At 34.5% G+C, this 17,818-nt stretch overlaps 1 protein-coding gene across 2 annotated transcripts in view; it reads right to left on the bottom strand.

Moving 5' to 3' along the window:
* Window positions 1-6,852: 6,852 nt before the first annotated feature.
* LOC126971368 (serine protease 33) overlaps window positions 6,853-17,818 on the bottom strand; it is an 84,429-nt gene continuing 73,463 nt past the window's right edge. For both annotated transcript variants that reach the window (XM_050817662.1, XM_050817663.1), the window contains 4 exons: window positions 17,512-17,671; window positions 14,791-14,884; window positions 11,579-11,746; window positions 6,853-10,308 (listed from right to left, as the gene is read on the bottom strand). In XM_050817662.1, coding sequence (XP_050673619.1) covers window positions 10,076-10,308; window positions 11,579-11,746; window positions 14,791-14,884; window positions 17,512-17,671 — 655 coding nt within the window. In that variant the 3' untranslated portion in view covers window positions 6,853-10,075. The remainder of the gene's footprint in view (window positions 10,309-11,578; window positions 11,747-14,790; window positions 14,885-17,511; window positions 17,672-17,818) is intronic.

Below are 17,818 nucleotides of genomic sequence, written 5' to 3'. Positions count from 1 at the left end.
CTGAATCAAATATATCTATTAATGTGTTACCATAACTATTAGAAGATAAGTAACCCCAGGATTCATGGCGACAGTTAAAATCACCAAGGATCATAAAAGGCTTCGGAAGAATGGAAATAATATCTTTAATTTCATTTAAGATTGCAGAAGAAGGATGAGGTATATAAATAGATACATAACAGATATTTTCAACTAAAGCAGCAATAATAGAAAAATCATTACTGTGAGAAGGAATAGAGAAGAGAGAAAAGGAAAGAGGGTGTTTCACAAGCATGGCTACTCCGCCATGCCCATCCACACGATCTTCTCTGAGACATGAATAACCACGAATCTTAAATAAAGATCCTGGTTTCAACCATGTCTCTTGAAGAGCACAGATATAAGGTTTATATTTATTTAATAAATAAATAAGATCACTTTTTTTAGGAGTGATGCTTTGACAATTCCATTGAAGAACTTTGTCCATTATTTGGTTTATAAATTTGAGTAATTGCAGAAACTAATAAGGCAGCGTTGGACGGTGAAAATTCATTCGATTGACTAAGAGATTTTATAAGAGAAATAATTAAATCAATTACTGAGGATTCCAAAGGATTTTCATTTACTTTGTTAATTAATGCACATCCATTAGAGGGTTGGGGAATATTAAAATCCCTTAAAATTTCTTGGTGAGCAGATTTGTCATATCCTTTGCTAAGTGTAGGTGGAGGCTTTGGTTTAACAAAAACAGTTTTTTTTATATGAAGTATTGTTTATAGCTTTATGTGTTGAATGTTGATGCTGGGTTGGAAAAGTATTAAGAGTGATGTTAGGTGATGAGAGTAATGTATCTGCATATGAAATTCGAGAGACAGTTGGATGTATCTTTGAAGCTTCTGAATAGGAAATACAGTTTTTAGCCATTGATTCCTTTATAGCTCTTTGTCTTTCATATTCTAAACATTTTTTATCAGTTGCAATATGGGAACCTTTACATAAACAACAAGATATAAAATCATCTTGAACAGAGCAGTTATCACCACTATGTCCTTGACCACATCTAAAACATCTTGGTTTAGATCTGCATTGAGATTTCACATGACCAAACCGACAACAATTGTAGCATTGAATAGTAGGATATATATACAAGTCTACAGTAAGAGAAGTGTAGCACAAATATACTCGTTTAGGCAAAAACTGTCCATCAAAAGTAAATACCACAGACTCAGTACATTTAAGATGGTTTTGTCCATCAATCATCATCTTTCGTTTTATTCTCCTAATTTTTATGATTGGGCCACAGCCAATAGGAACAGAAACATTATCTTTTATTTCCTCTTCAGACCACTCAGCTGGTACTCCTCTGACTATTCCTATTCTACTCACAGAAAATGATGGAATAAAAGCCTTATATTTTTCATTTTCTAAATTTTTGTTCTCAACAAAGTCATTTGCATCTTGGTACTTAGAAAAAGAAATAGATAACCTATTCCGGCCTATCCTTTTTAAACTTCCATTCACAATATTTTTAATAGAATTTCTTTTGAGAAAACGACCAAATGTAACTGGATGTAAAGTAACATTATCATCGGGAGATGAATACTGTTTCTGAATGTGTACAACAAAAGGAGCAGCATCTAATGAGTTATATAACAGCCTTGCAACAGGGGGCTGTGGCTGTTGTGGAGTGTCTGTGTTATTTTTTTGTATGTTCTCTACTACTATAGAAGAATTATTGCAGGAATCGACTTTGGAAAGAATTTGTTTATCACTAATGTCTACACATTTGCAATCACTTTCCTTAATATCTTTCTTATCACCACGGTGCATATTCTGGGTCGAGCTGACACTCTTTTACGGCCACTGGATGTCTGAGACACAGAACCATCTGTATCCATCGTGCTACCTTCGTCATTATGAGAAATTGTCACTACATGACCTATATCAGGGGCTGTCCCCCCAGGATCATCCGGGGGGTCCATCATATAGAAAAGTGAAGAAAAGAAGACTTACCAATAGGATGAAATTTACACAAATTAACACTTTAATAAAAACTAACTACTAAAATATATACAAACTACAACTTATCTGATCAAAATATCTAAATATTTACATGAAATTTAAAAATAAAATGAAAAATTATCAAAATTACGTGCGACCGATCTTAAGTTTCCCGCCCTTCTTTCAATTTAAATGAGTTAGAGTTAATACGAAGTTTCAACATTTCCCGCCAAGATTCGCCAAAGAGGATGTAAATAGTACCTAATAATAGGCGGGACTGCCTACGTAAAAATTATTCTTAGAAAAATTAAATTAAAAAAATTAAATTTAGTTTAGTATGAAACGTGGAGTGATTTGACATAAGTTTAAAATAGTAGTAATTACGTGATATTAGCGAGTGAAGCATCTTTATGCTAGTGTGTGTGTCCGGTTACGGGGTATACCAGTTACACACAATGATATTCTTATTTTATTTTATTTTATTTGGGACACAAAACAATTACACACTAGATGATTACACTAGAGGAAGAAATAACATAAATAGTACTGAGTGCATAAACAACGACAATGTCCACGGGTTACTATTTAAGTGTTAGGTAACAAGAAAGAAAAGTAGTTATTACAAACAGATGTTGCTTACAATATTATTATGATGTTACATATAAGTTTCCAATGAGAATATTTAATTTCATAACAATGAGATTTAAGTTTAAATTTAATTAAATAACATTAATTAAGTTGATGCTGTTTCAATGTGTTATTAATTGCTGATTTGAATTGTCGTTCCGATATACCTAATATGTCAATATCTGAAAAGATTTCATTGTATGTGCTAAATAGGCGTTGCAGAGGCGCGCGTTTGCCGGAGTTGGTTCGAATTGGGCTAACTGCAAAAAGGGGACGCTTACGTACACAGCGCTGACATACAACTCTTGGGACCTGGAAGTTTAGATTGTGTACTAAATCACTGCAGTCATATTTGTTGTTACATAATCCATATAATGTTTTAGCCCCAAGAAGTTTCCTTCTGGTCTTTAGGGTCTGTAAGTTATATTTTTGTAGCAGATCGGGGTATGATAATTTAGATCGGTAACATCTATAATGAGTCGATTTTAGAAATTTACGCTGTATAGTCTCAATCATATCGGTATATTTACTGTACAGAGGATCCCAGACCTGTACAGCGTATTCAAGTTGAGGACGTATTAGTGATTTGTAAAGTGTTATGTATGTTGTATGTTGTTTAAACTGGCGGGTTACGCGCATGACAAATCCAAACATCCTACATGCATTGTTTACAATATTGTTGATGTGCTGGTCTAAATGTAGTTCAGAGTCAAGCTGTATGCCTAGATCACGGACACTGCACATTTTAGCTAGATTTGAACTGCAAAGGGAATATTGGGAGGTAATAATATTTCTTTTTTTAGAAAACGTTATAGAGTGGCACTTGGGAATGCTCAGGAATAATTTATTTGCGTTGCAATAGTCGGTGAGTCTATTTAAATCCTGTTGAAAGAGAATAATGTCAGAAGGATTTGATATGGTTTTATATATCTTCAGGTCGTCTGCATAAAGTAAGAATTTTGAATTTAGGAAACATGTGTGAATATCATTAGTAAATAGAACGAATAAAAAAGGTCCTAAAATAGATCCCTGAGGAACACCGGATGTTACATTAACAGGTCGAGACTCATAACCACTAATGACGATTTTCTGGGTACGTTTAGTAAGATAGGATGCAAACCAATGAAGCAGGTTGCCTTTAATGCTATTTTAGGAGATTTTATCCAATAATATTTTGTGGTCAACTTTGTCAAACGCCTTTTGAAAATCTGTGTAAACAGTATCGGTTTGAATATTTTGATCAATGTTATGGAAAAGAGAGGTCGTGAATAAAATTAAATTTGTTGTGGTTGATCTTCCCTTGACAAAGCCATGCTGTTGTTCTAATATACTGTTGTGAAGTAGGGGGTAAATTTTATCATGTACAAGACTCTCAAAGACCTTTGACAAAGATGACATTATTGAGATAGGGCGGTATTTTTCAACATTACTTCTAGGTCCGTTTTTATGAATCGGAACTAAATTTGCATGCTTCCAAACGCTAGGGAATATTCCTTCATTCAAACATTTATTAAATATTATTTGTATTGGATAGGAGATGGTTTCCCACGTATTTTTAAGAAACCTAGCTGGAATTCCGTCAGGTCCCGGACCTTTTGAAGGGTCCAGAGATTTCAGTTTAATTTTTATATCTGATAATGTGACACTCAGATTACTTACATTAGTGTTATTAGTGTTTGTGCATAAAGGGGGGGCCCAGTTATCTAAATTAAGACTTGATGGCTCATAAGAAGATTCAAAAAAAGAAGAAAACATATCGCAAATAGTTTCAGGATTACTAGAGGAGAAGTCCATGTATGTCATATGATGTGGAATACCAATATTTTTTTTACTGTTGGCTACAATGTTCCAAAAATATTTAATATTAGAGTGAACACTATCCTCTACAGAATTAATGTACCTTTTGTAACATAATCCGCATTCTTTCTTGAAACGTCTTCTAAACATGGAGAAAGTTTCATAATCCGAGATATTATTATATTTCTTCCACCTACTCCATGCTCGGGATTTATTTTTAAAAATGTGTATTAGAGACGGTGAAAACCAAATGGGAAATTGCATATTTTTAAGATTTGAAAGTGGTATGTTATTTTTAATAGTAGTATTAATGATTTCATAAAACTTTGCTATGGATAGCTCGCAGGATGTATCTTTTAGTAACGAGTCCCAGTCAGTATTGTCAATCTCCTTGTTAATTGATACATAGTCAGCTTTATTAAAATTATACCTCATAACCTTTTTCTTTAGTAGTGGAGTAAATATATCAAAAAATGTTAAAATATGTATGGGTGGATGGTGTGCATCAATATTAACTAGAGATTTACTGGGTTGCAATATTTGACAGTTCACAATATTATAGTATTAAAAGAAGTAGATATGTCACTAGCGCGCCGAAAATCAATCACCTAAATTGAGTCAATTCGTTCATTTGGTCGTAGTCGCTCTCTCGATACGAAAACGGTACACACGCGTTTGTTGTTGACAGAATTGCTTACAATTTGATATAGGTACAACATTAAAATGTCGTCTTGTGTTATGGGAAGATACACTAATTACGAAAGTATAAAAAAAATCATAGAATTATATTACCACAGTCAAGAAATCATGAATTATAACATTTTATTTGATTTCATTATTTATCTAACAAAATAAATATGTCGCCATGACAACGCCGATCGCCGCCAAGCCGATTATAGATTTACGTACAGAAATGACAAAATATTGATGCTGACTGTTACGGGATGATCGAGGTAGAATATTTTAGGAAATGATGTAAAAAAGTCGTTGTTGCAGTGAATGTAATACGAAATGTAATAATTTTTAATAAACAAGTGCGTATAGGTAGCTGAACTATCAAACTACTAAAACAAGTTTTAGGGTAGGTAGCGGATGTAGACAGTGAGTGCTATTTGTTTACGTAGGAGTTTTTTCAGTAACACTGTCCCTTTCAGTAGATACATCCCTTGCTAACTGCAGAAGAATCAATGGATTATTTTCTTCTTCTCCCATTACACTTAAAACTTTTTGGGAGCCGTCGTTAGTAAAATTGTAAAAATGGGACCTCTACTGTAGAAAGAGACCTTTCGGTTTTGTTTTGGTGTCTGTATATTTTTTATTATTTTATGTATAAAAAATTGATATCATCAATGTGGCTAAATATTATAATAAATATTAAATATTTTTTTTATAAAGCAATTACACATTATCTACCTAAGTTCAATGCAGTTTTACTACTTTATAGCTTTTACTACATGAACTCATGAATGAATCGTAATTTAGGCATAAATCACAGTGTACGGTAAAAAATCATATCTCATGAATTTAATGTATTTTTTCTGTACAAATACGAAGCAATAAGCAAATAGAGTTATCTCTTTTTCGCTTGCGATAATTGCATTTACTATCCTTCTTTGACGTGTAATCGTAATGTAGTGTGCTATTGCAATGTTAAATTATTCATATGTGCGTTAGTGTATCATTTTCAAACACCCAATGTTGTCTACGTAACCTATCTATACTTTAAAATATCATAGGTTACACAGTTTTTTCTCCCTCAGATAATCATATTATATCCACAAATACTTTTACATTATTGTTTTTAAACTTTTTAAACAACGCACAACGGCATTTTTAAAATATTTTATTGCGACGCAAACTGATCTGTTACAGACGATGGCAAATCTCATAATGGCGGCCGATCCGCTTGTATTAGTGTAAGTGTATGCCTGCGGCTATGTATTTACACGTTTACCGACTTGTTTTGGTGCCTCACTGTTACGTAAGGTGACACAGAGTCCTTATTTTTTTACTCGTCCGTCTTACGTGTATGGCGATTGGCGACGAAGTATAATCCAGCTAAGTTTAAAAGCGAACAGTTCCTTGTAACGGTAGTCGATTTGCTTATCTCCGTTTTTTACAAGATTATAGCCGTCATCTGTCAATATATAAATGACTGCACGTTTCATACAACCGCGTGAATCGCTTTTTTCTTAGACAGTTTCGCTAGGCTACGATTCGCGATTAACTGCAATTTTTGATATAGTCCGACTATGTCTTAAATTTGAATTTGGAATAAACTTATTTATGCACCACAACACTTCATAAATGTGCCAGTATATTCTCAAATGATTAAAACCTCTTTTGGTATTGTCTATCTGGTATTTTCTAAAGGGACGGGAAAAGTTAAATCCGCCCGTTTTTTTGCAAATGAGTTTATTATGCGGGATATAATAAAATAAAACCATATTAAATTAAAAATAAATATATTAACTTAATTAAATAGTGTATCTTAGTCTATTTGTTCTCAAATTTAACAAACAATGAGCAACATTCCACAAAATTATGGAAATAATTTATTAAAGCGTTTTTTATTTACAAAACAAAATTTCAACACGAAATATTTACAATCTATGGGAAATATTTACAAAGGCACTTAATTTAATTATTGTAACATTTTTATCACATTTAAAATGGAAATAGTTTAATATTGTGGTAATTAATAAAAAATAAATCTTAAATAAAGTTCACATATTAGTATAATGGCAGTGTTTTAGGTTCCTTTTTCGGATAAAAACTCAAAGTTACAGTTACAGTTTGAATGAAGAGAATTACACTATTACAATAAATTATGTAGTTTTAAAATGGCGTCGCTTTATTTTTATCCATTTGCCTCTAAGTAAAACTTGCGTCCTTAAAGTATTTAACCCAAAGGATAGCACGGGTTGAAAAGTATACGGGAAGTAAATAATGTTATGTAGTGTTATTTTCTTAGTTTCGATAACGCTTTCTCAGTTTCTAATAAACCATATAGAAGATATAAGATGTTTGATATATATATTGTTAATAATAATCATGTGTTTATTACAATTATTAAGCTTTATGTTGCGGGACTAGTGTTACATATATAATAATAAATTGTAGTTATATTTGCAGAGATTTGAACATATTTATACTGACAACGCCCAGAAGCGCCCTCTATTGGCAACTTATACTTGATACAATATTCGCACGCTGGCAAAAATAGCGGACCCCGGCAAAGCTGTTTATCGTTTGTCTGCTTATAAAGTTTCGTAAAGGGTACTGTTGATACATTATATCGATATATAATGTTGTGACATCACTGTTGAAATATATCAAAACACACACGTAACAAGAAAAAATTTGGTAAATGCGTGAATTAAGTGCTACTTATAAAGTGAGTAGTTTACTCAAACTGAGCAAAAAGATGCTTTAATGGGTAAACCAGGCACTAGTAAGAGAAACTGATGGGGTGTATGTATACAGCAGTAAATTTCAGACTTTATACACTTCTTTTAATGAAAACTTTCACCACCCTCCCCTATTATTTCCACATCAGTGGACAAGTAGCCTTAAATTTAATTATGCTGTAACATTTCAAAGAACTGCCCACTCCACTTGGTTAAATACTCTACGTATAGTCACTTATTGGGTAAGCTTTATAACAGATCATTGCTTAAATATATAAAAATCTAAACATTAACGTAGTATAACAAAAGATATTCACATTTTATTTTAAACTGACAGTGTACGTAATACAATATTAATTACTATTTTCCACGACTTAATAAAACTATAAGAAAAATATGACTGATATTATGCAGTATAACAAACACTGGTGTAATCAATAGAAGCCTCACTCTCTTTCTCTATTTTTATCTCTTTCTCAATCCTGTGTGATAGCGCGAATATGTAAAGCACAAAATATATAAGTTACAAAAATTAAATATATATATTTAATGTACGCTGTGATATCGAAATATGAATTCCAACATCGTGTGAGTTTAATAAAACACATAACATTTAAGTTTAATCAGACGAGCGCCGATATTACGTCTTGATGTGAATTGAACTTCCGTTGTTTATCGATTTGAATTTAGAACACTATTTTCTCATTTAAAAAAATCAACCATAACTTTATGTAAAAGTCTTACTAAATATCCAGTAATATCCAGTCTACGGTGTGTGCTACGTCGTAGAAGATGGCGGTTAGCGCACCCAGCGGAGACTACACTGATAACATAACATCTACCATCTATGATGCGCCGCTGTCACATTGACAGTTGTCATTCCCGCTACCGCGATAGCCCGCGCACAATATGTCGGGTTATGTTACATTATTAAAGACCACAACTGGTAATTATGTTTGTAATTTTGTTAGATAACCTAACTTTAAATACCAATAGATCTGCATATGATATTAGCAAAATGCTAGAGACGTTGTCAAACGTACATTTAAAATATTAATCGCCATTAAGCCGAAAATGGTTATATATAATAGTAACGCAAAATATTTCAGACATCTATATTATATGTGGCGATTTGTATGTCACTTTATGTTTGTGTGCGTGCATTGCTCAAATTAGAGGTTTACTGTCAATTTCAAACTGTCTAATTTTTGTCGACGTTTTCATAGCTGTCATAGTCTATCTAGCCGTCTAAATGATCTAAGGCGGTAAATAGCCTTACTTTCCGCATACGCAAAATAAATAGATTTTTAAACATAAACAATATTATGTATCTATATGTATCAGTGTTTGATATAATCCTCACCATCTGGATGTGTGGCGTTCTTACACAGTGCATTTTCAAGAAACGTATAACCAAACTGTGGAATAAGCTACCTAGTTCTTTGCGCGGAATACCGCGGAAATATCCAGAACGATACGACATGGGTACTAAAGGCTGGAAATGCACTTGTTTTTCCTCCAGTGCAACAGAATAATTACGATAAAATTATTAAGCATATTTCAAAGAAAATTCCGTGATGTTATAAATAACCCACAATAGCATACAAAAAATGACTACAACTATCGTTTATGCACAAGTATTGTGAATTATTGTGGCATTTTTTACATATGTTATATGGATGAAATTGCAGACACCGGTTATTGCAATTATTTATATAAATTACGATCTCTTAGTATTCTCTGTAAAATATTGTGTAATAAAAGTTTGTTCAAATTGGAAACACTATATACGATATACTATGCATAACCCAAAACATGATCTTGCAGGATCATTTTTCCGCACCCCACATTTTCTGCTCTATGCCCAGACACTGCTGGTACCGCTACCACATACCATACTAACGGCTCTTGGTTACTTAAAAGTGAAATTTACATTAATTAAGTAACGAGTAAGTGTAATATTAAAAGATAAAACAAAAGATCGTACGTTTTATTTTAATATGTTTGTCAGGTCAACAAGAGTCTAATAAATTAGTTTTAAAAGCCTTGAATTCGTGTGATTTCTAAACACAACTTTGTTATAATCCATGCCACAATTAATTATAATTTTGTAATTAAATAAATCTTTTCAATAACGGTATAATCCTTTTAAACGTATTATCTGATACTCTCCATAATAGAAAACAATCCAACAATTATTAGTGTACTAAGATAAAATGGTAATCTTAATTAGTGGTATTTCATCTGTGTGGTTGTCGATGCTATGACAATGTAGTGGCGTGTGATATCCAGTCTACGGTGTGTGCTACTCTGTGGTAAATGCCGGGTTGTCCGCGGCTAGCGCACGAGTACCCAGCGGAGACTACACCGATGAGATACCATCTACCGGCGCGCTCTAGCATCAATGGTCCGCCGCTGTCACCTTGACAGCTGTCCTTCCCGCCACCGCGGTAGCCCGCGCACAGCATCTCGGGATATATTACAACGTTTATACCTGTAAAATTTAAAATATATTCACCAATCTTTCTGATTGAAGGATGATATTCTTTTTTCGATGTTGTGAAACAAACAACTTAAGCTTAATAACACACTACACATATGCCAATAAAACTAAAAAAACTGTTAATATTTTTAACTGAAAAACTTTCCATTTTATATAAACGATAGATTTCGGTACTTGTGGCGGGTCGTTCCCTTCAACTTTCATAAGTGTCATTTCTTTGACCTATGTAAAAAAAATAATTTTGCTTGGTTCATTTATTCGTTTTTAAACTTTTATCATCGCGGAACTTTAACATTGTAATTATTATGACGGGTACGGGTATAATTAGGGAATCAAAGACCAAAACGAATTAGGCGCCACGTGGACAGATTGATGTAGGTACTATTAGTGTCAAGTGTCAATGTGTATTGTGTCAAGAGTTTCTTGTCGCCACCTCAGTTCCGCCGCGACCATGCTTCATGCAATTGGATCGAATTATCAGCAAAAAATTAATAAAATATATATCGTGAGTCTATCTTGCTGCTAGACAATCGATGAAACGCTACGTCTGACACTCGCGATTTGAATGTCACTTTGTGTTAGTGTGCGTGCATTGCTCAAAATAGGTTATATGTCAACCCTTTTTTAGACGTTTTCACAGCTGTCACAGTCTTTCTAGACGTATAAATGATCTAAGTGATTTTGATTTGACTTGATAAGGCCTTGTCAAAAAGTTACTTAATGTGAGTCTATGGTGATCCGTATACATTCTGGTTTGTTATCCATTCAAAAATAAATGATGAAGTAGCAATACCTACTACCCCAGACAAAGATTGCTGTAATCAATTAGTTCTACCGTCTGCCACTCTCACTTTTTTTTTTTATGGAATAGGAGGACAAACGAGCCTACGGGTCACCTGTTGTTAAGTGATCATCACCAGAGAAATCACAGGAGCGTTGCCGGCCTTTAAGGAAGGTGTACGCGCTTTTTATGAAGGTACCCATCTCGTATCGTTCCGAAAACACCGCACAAGGAAGTTCATTCCACAGCTTTGTAGTACGTGGAAGAAAGCTCCTTGTAAACCGCACTGTGGAGGACCACCACACATCCAGATGGTGAGGATGATATCCTAACTTGTGGCGTGTCGTGCGAAGGTGGAATACGGCGGCAGGAATTAGGTAAAACAGCTCTTCGGAACACTCGCCGTGATAAATGCGGTAGAAGACACACAATGAAGCGACGTCTCTACGCAACTGTAATAAATTCAGCTCAAATACTAACCGTTAGCTCTATGCCACCTCTCACAAACTCTGTTATCTAATACTGGCACGTCGACAGCTTGGAGCGTCCGGGGCCTTAGTCTTGAGCCAGGGCTTAAGGCTCCCCAGCCTGCTGCCCATCCGTACTGGCCCAGAAAATCTGAGCCCCTTTCCGGGAGGCAGATTGGGGCTGAAATTTATAGGGAAACATTTTATAGAAACTATGTGTCGTCAAATATCTCTTTAAATTTGGGTCCATGTTGATATTAAAAACATCTCACGTACTCAAGGTTAAACTGTTTTTTTTATGACAGTAAGGGGCGAAAAGATCAGGACATTCAGCAGATGGTAATTGATACGCCCTGCCCATTGCAATGCAGTGCCGCTCAGGATTCTTGAAAAAACCAAAAAGTATGAACGGCACTACAATTGCCTTGAGACATAAGATATTAAGTCTCATTTGCCCAGTAATTTCAGTAGCTACGGCGCCCTTCAGACCGAAACACAGTAATGCTTTCTTCATGCTGCATCCTGTGCGAAGGTGCCTCCCACTGGTAATTAGTTATGTAACTGGTAACAAGGTATTAAATTAATTAGGCATGCTTGTAACTGGCTGTTGCAAAGATGTACAGACGCTTTTCATTTATTTATTGGTTAATAGGAGGACAAACGAGCGTACGGGTCACCTGGTATTAAGTGATCACCGCCGCCTACATTCTCTTGCAACACCAGAGGAATCACAAGAGCGTTGCCGGCCTTTAAATGTGTTATACATTAAAATACTTAAGGTAGATAATGATTAATATATACGTCAATTTAATAGAAACACTTATATGATGGTGTGTTAAATAAAACTAAAACAAATGCAGAATACCACAATATAAAAGCAGGTTATGTCATGTTACTTACTATCACGACTTAGACAAAAGGCAAACACATGTTTATACTAATAAATAAAAAATATGCAAAATTTAAAACACATATAAGATGTAAAATTATTTCCCTAAAAATTATAAGTATGTAATGATAAGGTAAATGTCTGCAGCTAACTGGCGCAGAGTGTTTAAAACTAGGCGTCGTTTATACCTGCAAAATTGTTATATAACTGAGATAATCTATTACCAGGTGTATTTTATGATGTCCACAATAAAGTTTGAAGATTACTACGATAGCCTCTCTATTTCCCCTAGTTGACGAACTAGACTAGTTTCAATCAGTGTGTCTTGCCAGTGATGACTTACGGTACGCAGACGTGGTTGCTAATTATGGGACTGATAAGAAAGCTCATGGTCGCTCAGAGGGCTATGGAGAGGGCTACGCTTGGAGGTTCCCTGCGAGATCGAATTAGGAATGAGGAGATACGTAGGAGAACCAAAGTCACCGACATAGCCCAAATGATTGCGAAACGGAAGTGGCAGTGGGCAGGGCACATAGTTCGACGGACAGATGGCCGGTGGGGCAGAAAAATCGTCGCATGGCAACCATATAACGGAAGTCGCAGTGTTGGTAGACGCCCCACCAGATGGATAGACGATCTGGTCAAGATCGCCAGAATACGTTGGATGAGAGTAGCGTAGGACCGATCGTCGTGGAGATGTTTGGGGGAGGCCCTTGTCCAGCTGTGGACGTCTTCCGGCTGATGACGGCTAATATATATATATATATATAAAAATATTAAAATAAATAAATATTTAAATTTTGTCTAGTATATATATATATATATATACTAGACTATTAACAGCAGTTGGTGTAGCTGAATGTAGCGACGGTTTAGACAAAATTTAAACATCTGAATATGCTCAAATATGAAAAATAAAATATATATAAAACATTTAGAATGATTAAAATATCACTACATATTATAAAACAAAGTCCTTCGCTGTGTCGGGTTGTCTGTCTGTTCGCGATAAGCTCAAAAACTACTGCACCGATTTTTTTCCTGTATAGACCAATGTATAGCATGGTTCTCGGGGAAGGTTAGTGGAAAAAAAATAGCCGTCTGGGAGCTTTCAACGAAAACGCTGTCTAAACCCTTTGAGATATATTAAAACAATGTGTGGTGGAATTGTTTATCTTATATAGTTGTACAGAAAAGTACTTGATGGCATATGTATATCTTTTAATGATAACATACTATATCTATTATAATACTTTAAATAATTATATTATAAAGGGGTGATGTAAGTAATAAGCTGTTTACACAAGTTCGATATTAATTCTTCACATTTTATTACGACAGAACAGCATCTGTCTGGTCAGCCAGTGTATTATAAATTGAACTAGATCCAACTCAACTATTTTGACACAGTACTTGAATTTTGCCAAACTTGGACTAAATAGGTCTATATTTTTATCTTTCTGTGATAATTCACTTTATAATCTACATATACGTATAATAGGATTATAGAACGAGGTATTATTTTTGTACACTAACAGAGACAAGTCCTTTGTGATCTTCAATTATGTTAATGTCTTGTGTCCAAATGATTTGAGTTTTCTTTAGTGTTAATTCCGCCAATATTCGTCTCTAAACAATTCGACACTGACAGTCAGTCTCGTGCCAGATTTTGGCGACTCAACATGTCCTGAGGATGTCTCGTGTAGAGGCGAAACATGTGTCGAATTGTTTAAAGACAAATATTGGCGGAATTAACACTAAAGAAAACTCAAATCATTTGGATAATTATGGATTTCCGTAAAGTAACGCCTACTTCAATAAAATGCCTTGTGTGCTAAACAAATAACAGAGTATTAAACTATGGTCTCATATTGCCATATGGCAACGGCAGCAAACTAGAGGTTAAGTGTTAAAATTAAGTGTTAGCAACGTCTTTAGCAATCTCTGACTGTAGCAAAAGTATGCAATGCTAGACATTAATATGTTGCGGATGAAATTTCGCATTTCTCAAAGACATTCGGTGGTGAATAGAGATGTACGAGTCTGTTTGGAGCATACTCTATACTATTGGCATATACGTAATCCATAGCTCTGCATTACCCACTGAGGTAAATGTGAAATTGGTATTCCTTTTCTGTACAAAAATACAAATTATATAATTGGTATAAAATAAGCTCAGTCGTAATTTAGTCCCATGCTATCTGATCGTTTTGATTACTAATATATGTTCATTATAAAGCCTATTCGAATTATTTATAAGCGATTCCTTATTTGTAGTGGTTATGACAATGAAATGTACACTACACTAGACCAAAAGATGGCTTAAACCAACTTACCTATATGCGGCATGTAGTGTACATTTCTATCCAAAGTAAGTACTGCCACGTCAAAACGGTCTGCTTGAGGAGTGAACTTAAATAGCGGATGAACCTGGAAATAAGCATAATATAACACTAATGTTAGTTAACAACATAATTAATGATTTATATTCTCAAAATTGATTCCTTTGAAATTATTTTAGATGTAGAAAAAAATCAAACTCTACCATCGCCTTGGAAATAAATGGAGCTCTGAGAGAGACAAAACAGAGCAAGAAACTCTCTTAGCATATTTTTGCGCATATATTTTAGATATTGCCTGAACAGCGACTAGGACTTTAATATAAAAGTATATATATTTACCCTTAAAGCTATCATGGATCTCATGAAGCCTACTAGAACTAGTTATTAGCAATCCCTTGTTATATGTATAATATTTATATGTATTATATGTATTGGTATAATAATGAAAATCACTATTAAGAGCAAAAAAGTGACGATTTTTGTGAACGTATATTACATTTTTATAAATTTATTGACAATGAACAGTCATAATATTTATTTCCTTAAATTTTGCTTGAGTGACTGTCTATAACCAAGCTTGTATATAGCATGCATAGCTCTCTTTTGCGGTGCAAACACTATATCAATGTCAGCAGCATGACCCCACAGCAAAATACTGACACGGGAGTGGGTCAGGGATTGGAAATAATACTCCGCTTATAGGAACGAGTCTTTATTTGCGTTCATTTTTTCTGAACTTGCACTTCGCCGGTCTGCCGCTGTTCTTCTTGTGGGCGGCGGTACCTTCAACGCGTCACACTGCACCGAACACTACTTCTCTTCTGTCTTCTTCTTCTTAGAACACTTCCACTTTTCACTACTTCTTCTTTTCTTCTTCTTCTTCTTTACACTTTCGAGTCAGAACTAGAACTGCCGTAGGCCACGCTTAGTACGGCTTATATACCCCCGGATCCGTTCTATTTTCAAAATGATTCTCCCATTCCATCTTTAAATTTAAATTGTACTAGAAAATTCTTTTAACTATTTTTATCCTGCTTACACATTTTCCATCCCTTTTTTTCTGTTCGATTTGATCCTGAACTTTTTTTAAAAAGTTTCCTTTAACTTTACAAAACCCAAAAAATTCATACACTGGTAGGTGTATCGAACCCGGGTCTACAGCGTCTAAAGTAAACACTTTTCCGCTGAGCTACGAGTATTGCTGACGGAGCTGTTGAAATTAACAATGTCTTGAAGTTTGACAACTCTCGTCATATACATCGAAGGGTTGCTACGCAACAATACCAAAATAACTGAAGTACACTAATCTGGCCGTAGAAACATTCGTGTACTCTCTAATCTTTCTAACGGTGTATGTTCTATGTATCTACTAGTTGGGCAAAATGTAGACCCCACTGGAGATTTTTATCTACCGTGATACCCAAGAAGACCGTAGTATCCACAGGTATCCAATCTCTGGTCATTTATAAGTACGTTGGTTTGTACCTCCGCAGTGTTTGGTGTAATGAACCGTTTTTGAATTTGGTGTGGATTGGTTTTGAGAAAATTGACATAAAATGTTCCTTTTTTTTTGATTGGCTCAAGTTAGTATTTGGTTTATTAATTCACAAAAAGCTGTTGGAAATTTGTTAGTTACGCTAAAACATACTCTACATACCCTAGAGTTAAGACGGGAAGAGGGAGATCAGACGTTCTTGCACAAAATAATTAATAACTTTGTTTACTCTCCACTCCTACCTAATCAAATTTGCTTCAAATCGCTCCACCAATTATTAATGATTTTAGTGTCATTCTTTAGAACTAATTATTTTAAGAATATATTTCTAATTAGAGCTTGCAGAACACACGATTATTGTTATAATCACATAGACATCATCACATTTTTAGATGTAATATGTACGACTTTGTATCTTATACTAAAAATTTAAATGTATCTGAAGTTTATTTTATATTTTTTATCGCTTATTTAAGCCATCGACTTTAAAAAAAATAATTTTTGAAGTAAAAACCTCTTTAGACGCGTGTGTCCAACGCGGTTTTTGGTAGGGGAAAATCTTATCGGTTCGCGTCACCAACATGCTCATGACTGGCGCACGTGTTAAATAAATAATTACAGAAGTAAATATAAATAAGTATATATAGTTAGACACTTTGGATGGTGAAATGTCTTGAGTTCGCGTCACCAGAAGCTTATAGCAGTATGTACAACAGTAGTGCTTACTTATAAGATATACACATCTTATAAGTAAAATTGACTGGATTTAGTGAAAATTACAATGTTGATATACCGTAAATTGTTGAAATATTATTGTTGTTTGATCAATATATTATTGCAAATAAGTTTTAAAAATAAATTGAAATTAATAGTATAATTATTCTTAAAAATTATGAAATTCACATCGATCAGCTATCTCTACAATTGCCAATGTTTTATATATATTTTTATGGTGGCAATAGAAATACATCATCTGTGAAAATTTCAATTGTCACTATCACGACTTATGGATTACTCTGGTGAGAGACGGACAGACGGATCGACAGTATAGGCTTAGTAATAGATTCCTATTTTACACTTTGGTTATGGATTCCTATCAAACCAAACGCTTGTTGTTGTTGTAAACGCTTCAGGCTTAAGCATGCTTAATCTGGTACTGCAAAGCTGCAAACTACAGCTGGATACAGAAAACGAAGCATGTGTATGTATGAGAGAAATACCTTGATAGATCTGACTCCGAACGTATAAGCCGGCAAGGGTTCAGCTGCAGAATTGATGACGTAGTCACCGAGCGTGACACGAACGTGACGGGGCTGAGCTCGAGCGACGCAGTGTCCCGCCGTGACGACGTGACGGCGTGATATCAACGAGCCACCGCATCTGGAAAAAGTGTTATGAAATAGTTTATATAACGAATTCATTGGAATCAATTGAAACGACACAAACTGAAATTTTCTCAGTGTCTGTGGATGTGATCCAACACAGAACGGTTCATAACGAACTTTCTTTCACGTACAACCAAGTATT

The sequence above is a fragment of the Leptidea sinapis genome, chromosome 23, assembly GCF_905404315.1.
Source record: "Leptidea sinapis chromosome 23, ilLepSina1.1, whole genome shotgun sequence".
In the NCBI taxonomy this organism is placed as follows: domain Eukaryota; kingdom Metazoa; phylum Arthropoda; class Insecta; order Lepidoptera; family Pieridae; genus Leptidea; species Leptidea sinapis.
The sequence above is the reverse complement of the archived record's forward strand: the minus strand, read 5'-3'. Positions and strand labels throughout refer to the sequence as shown.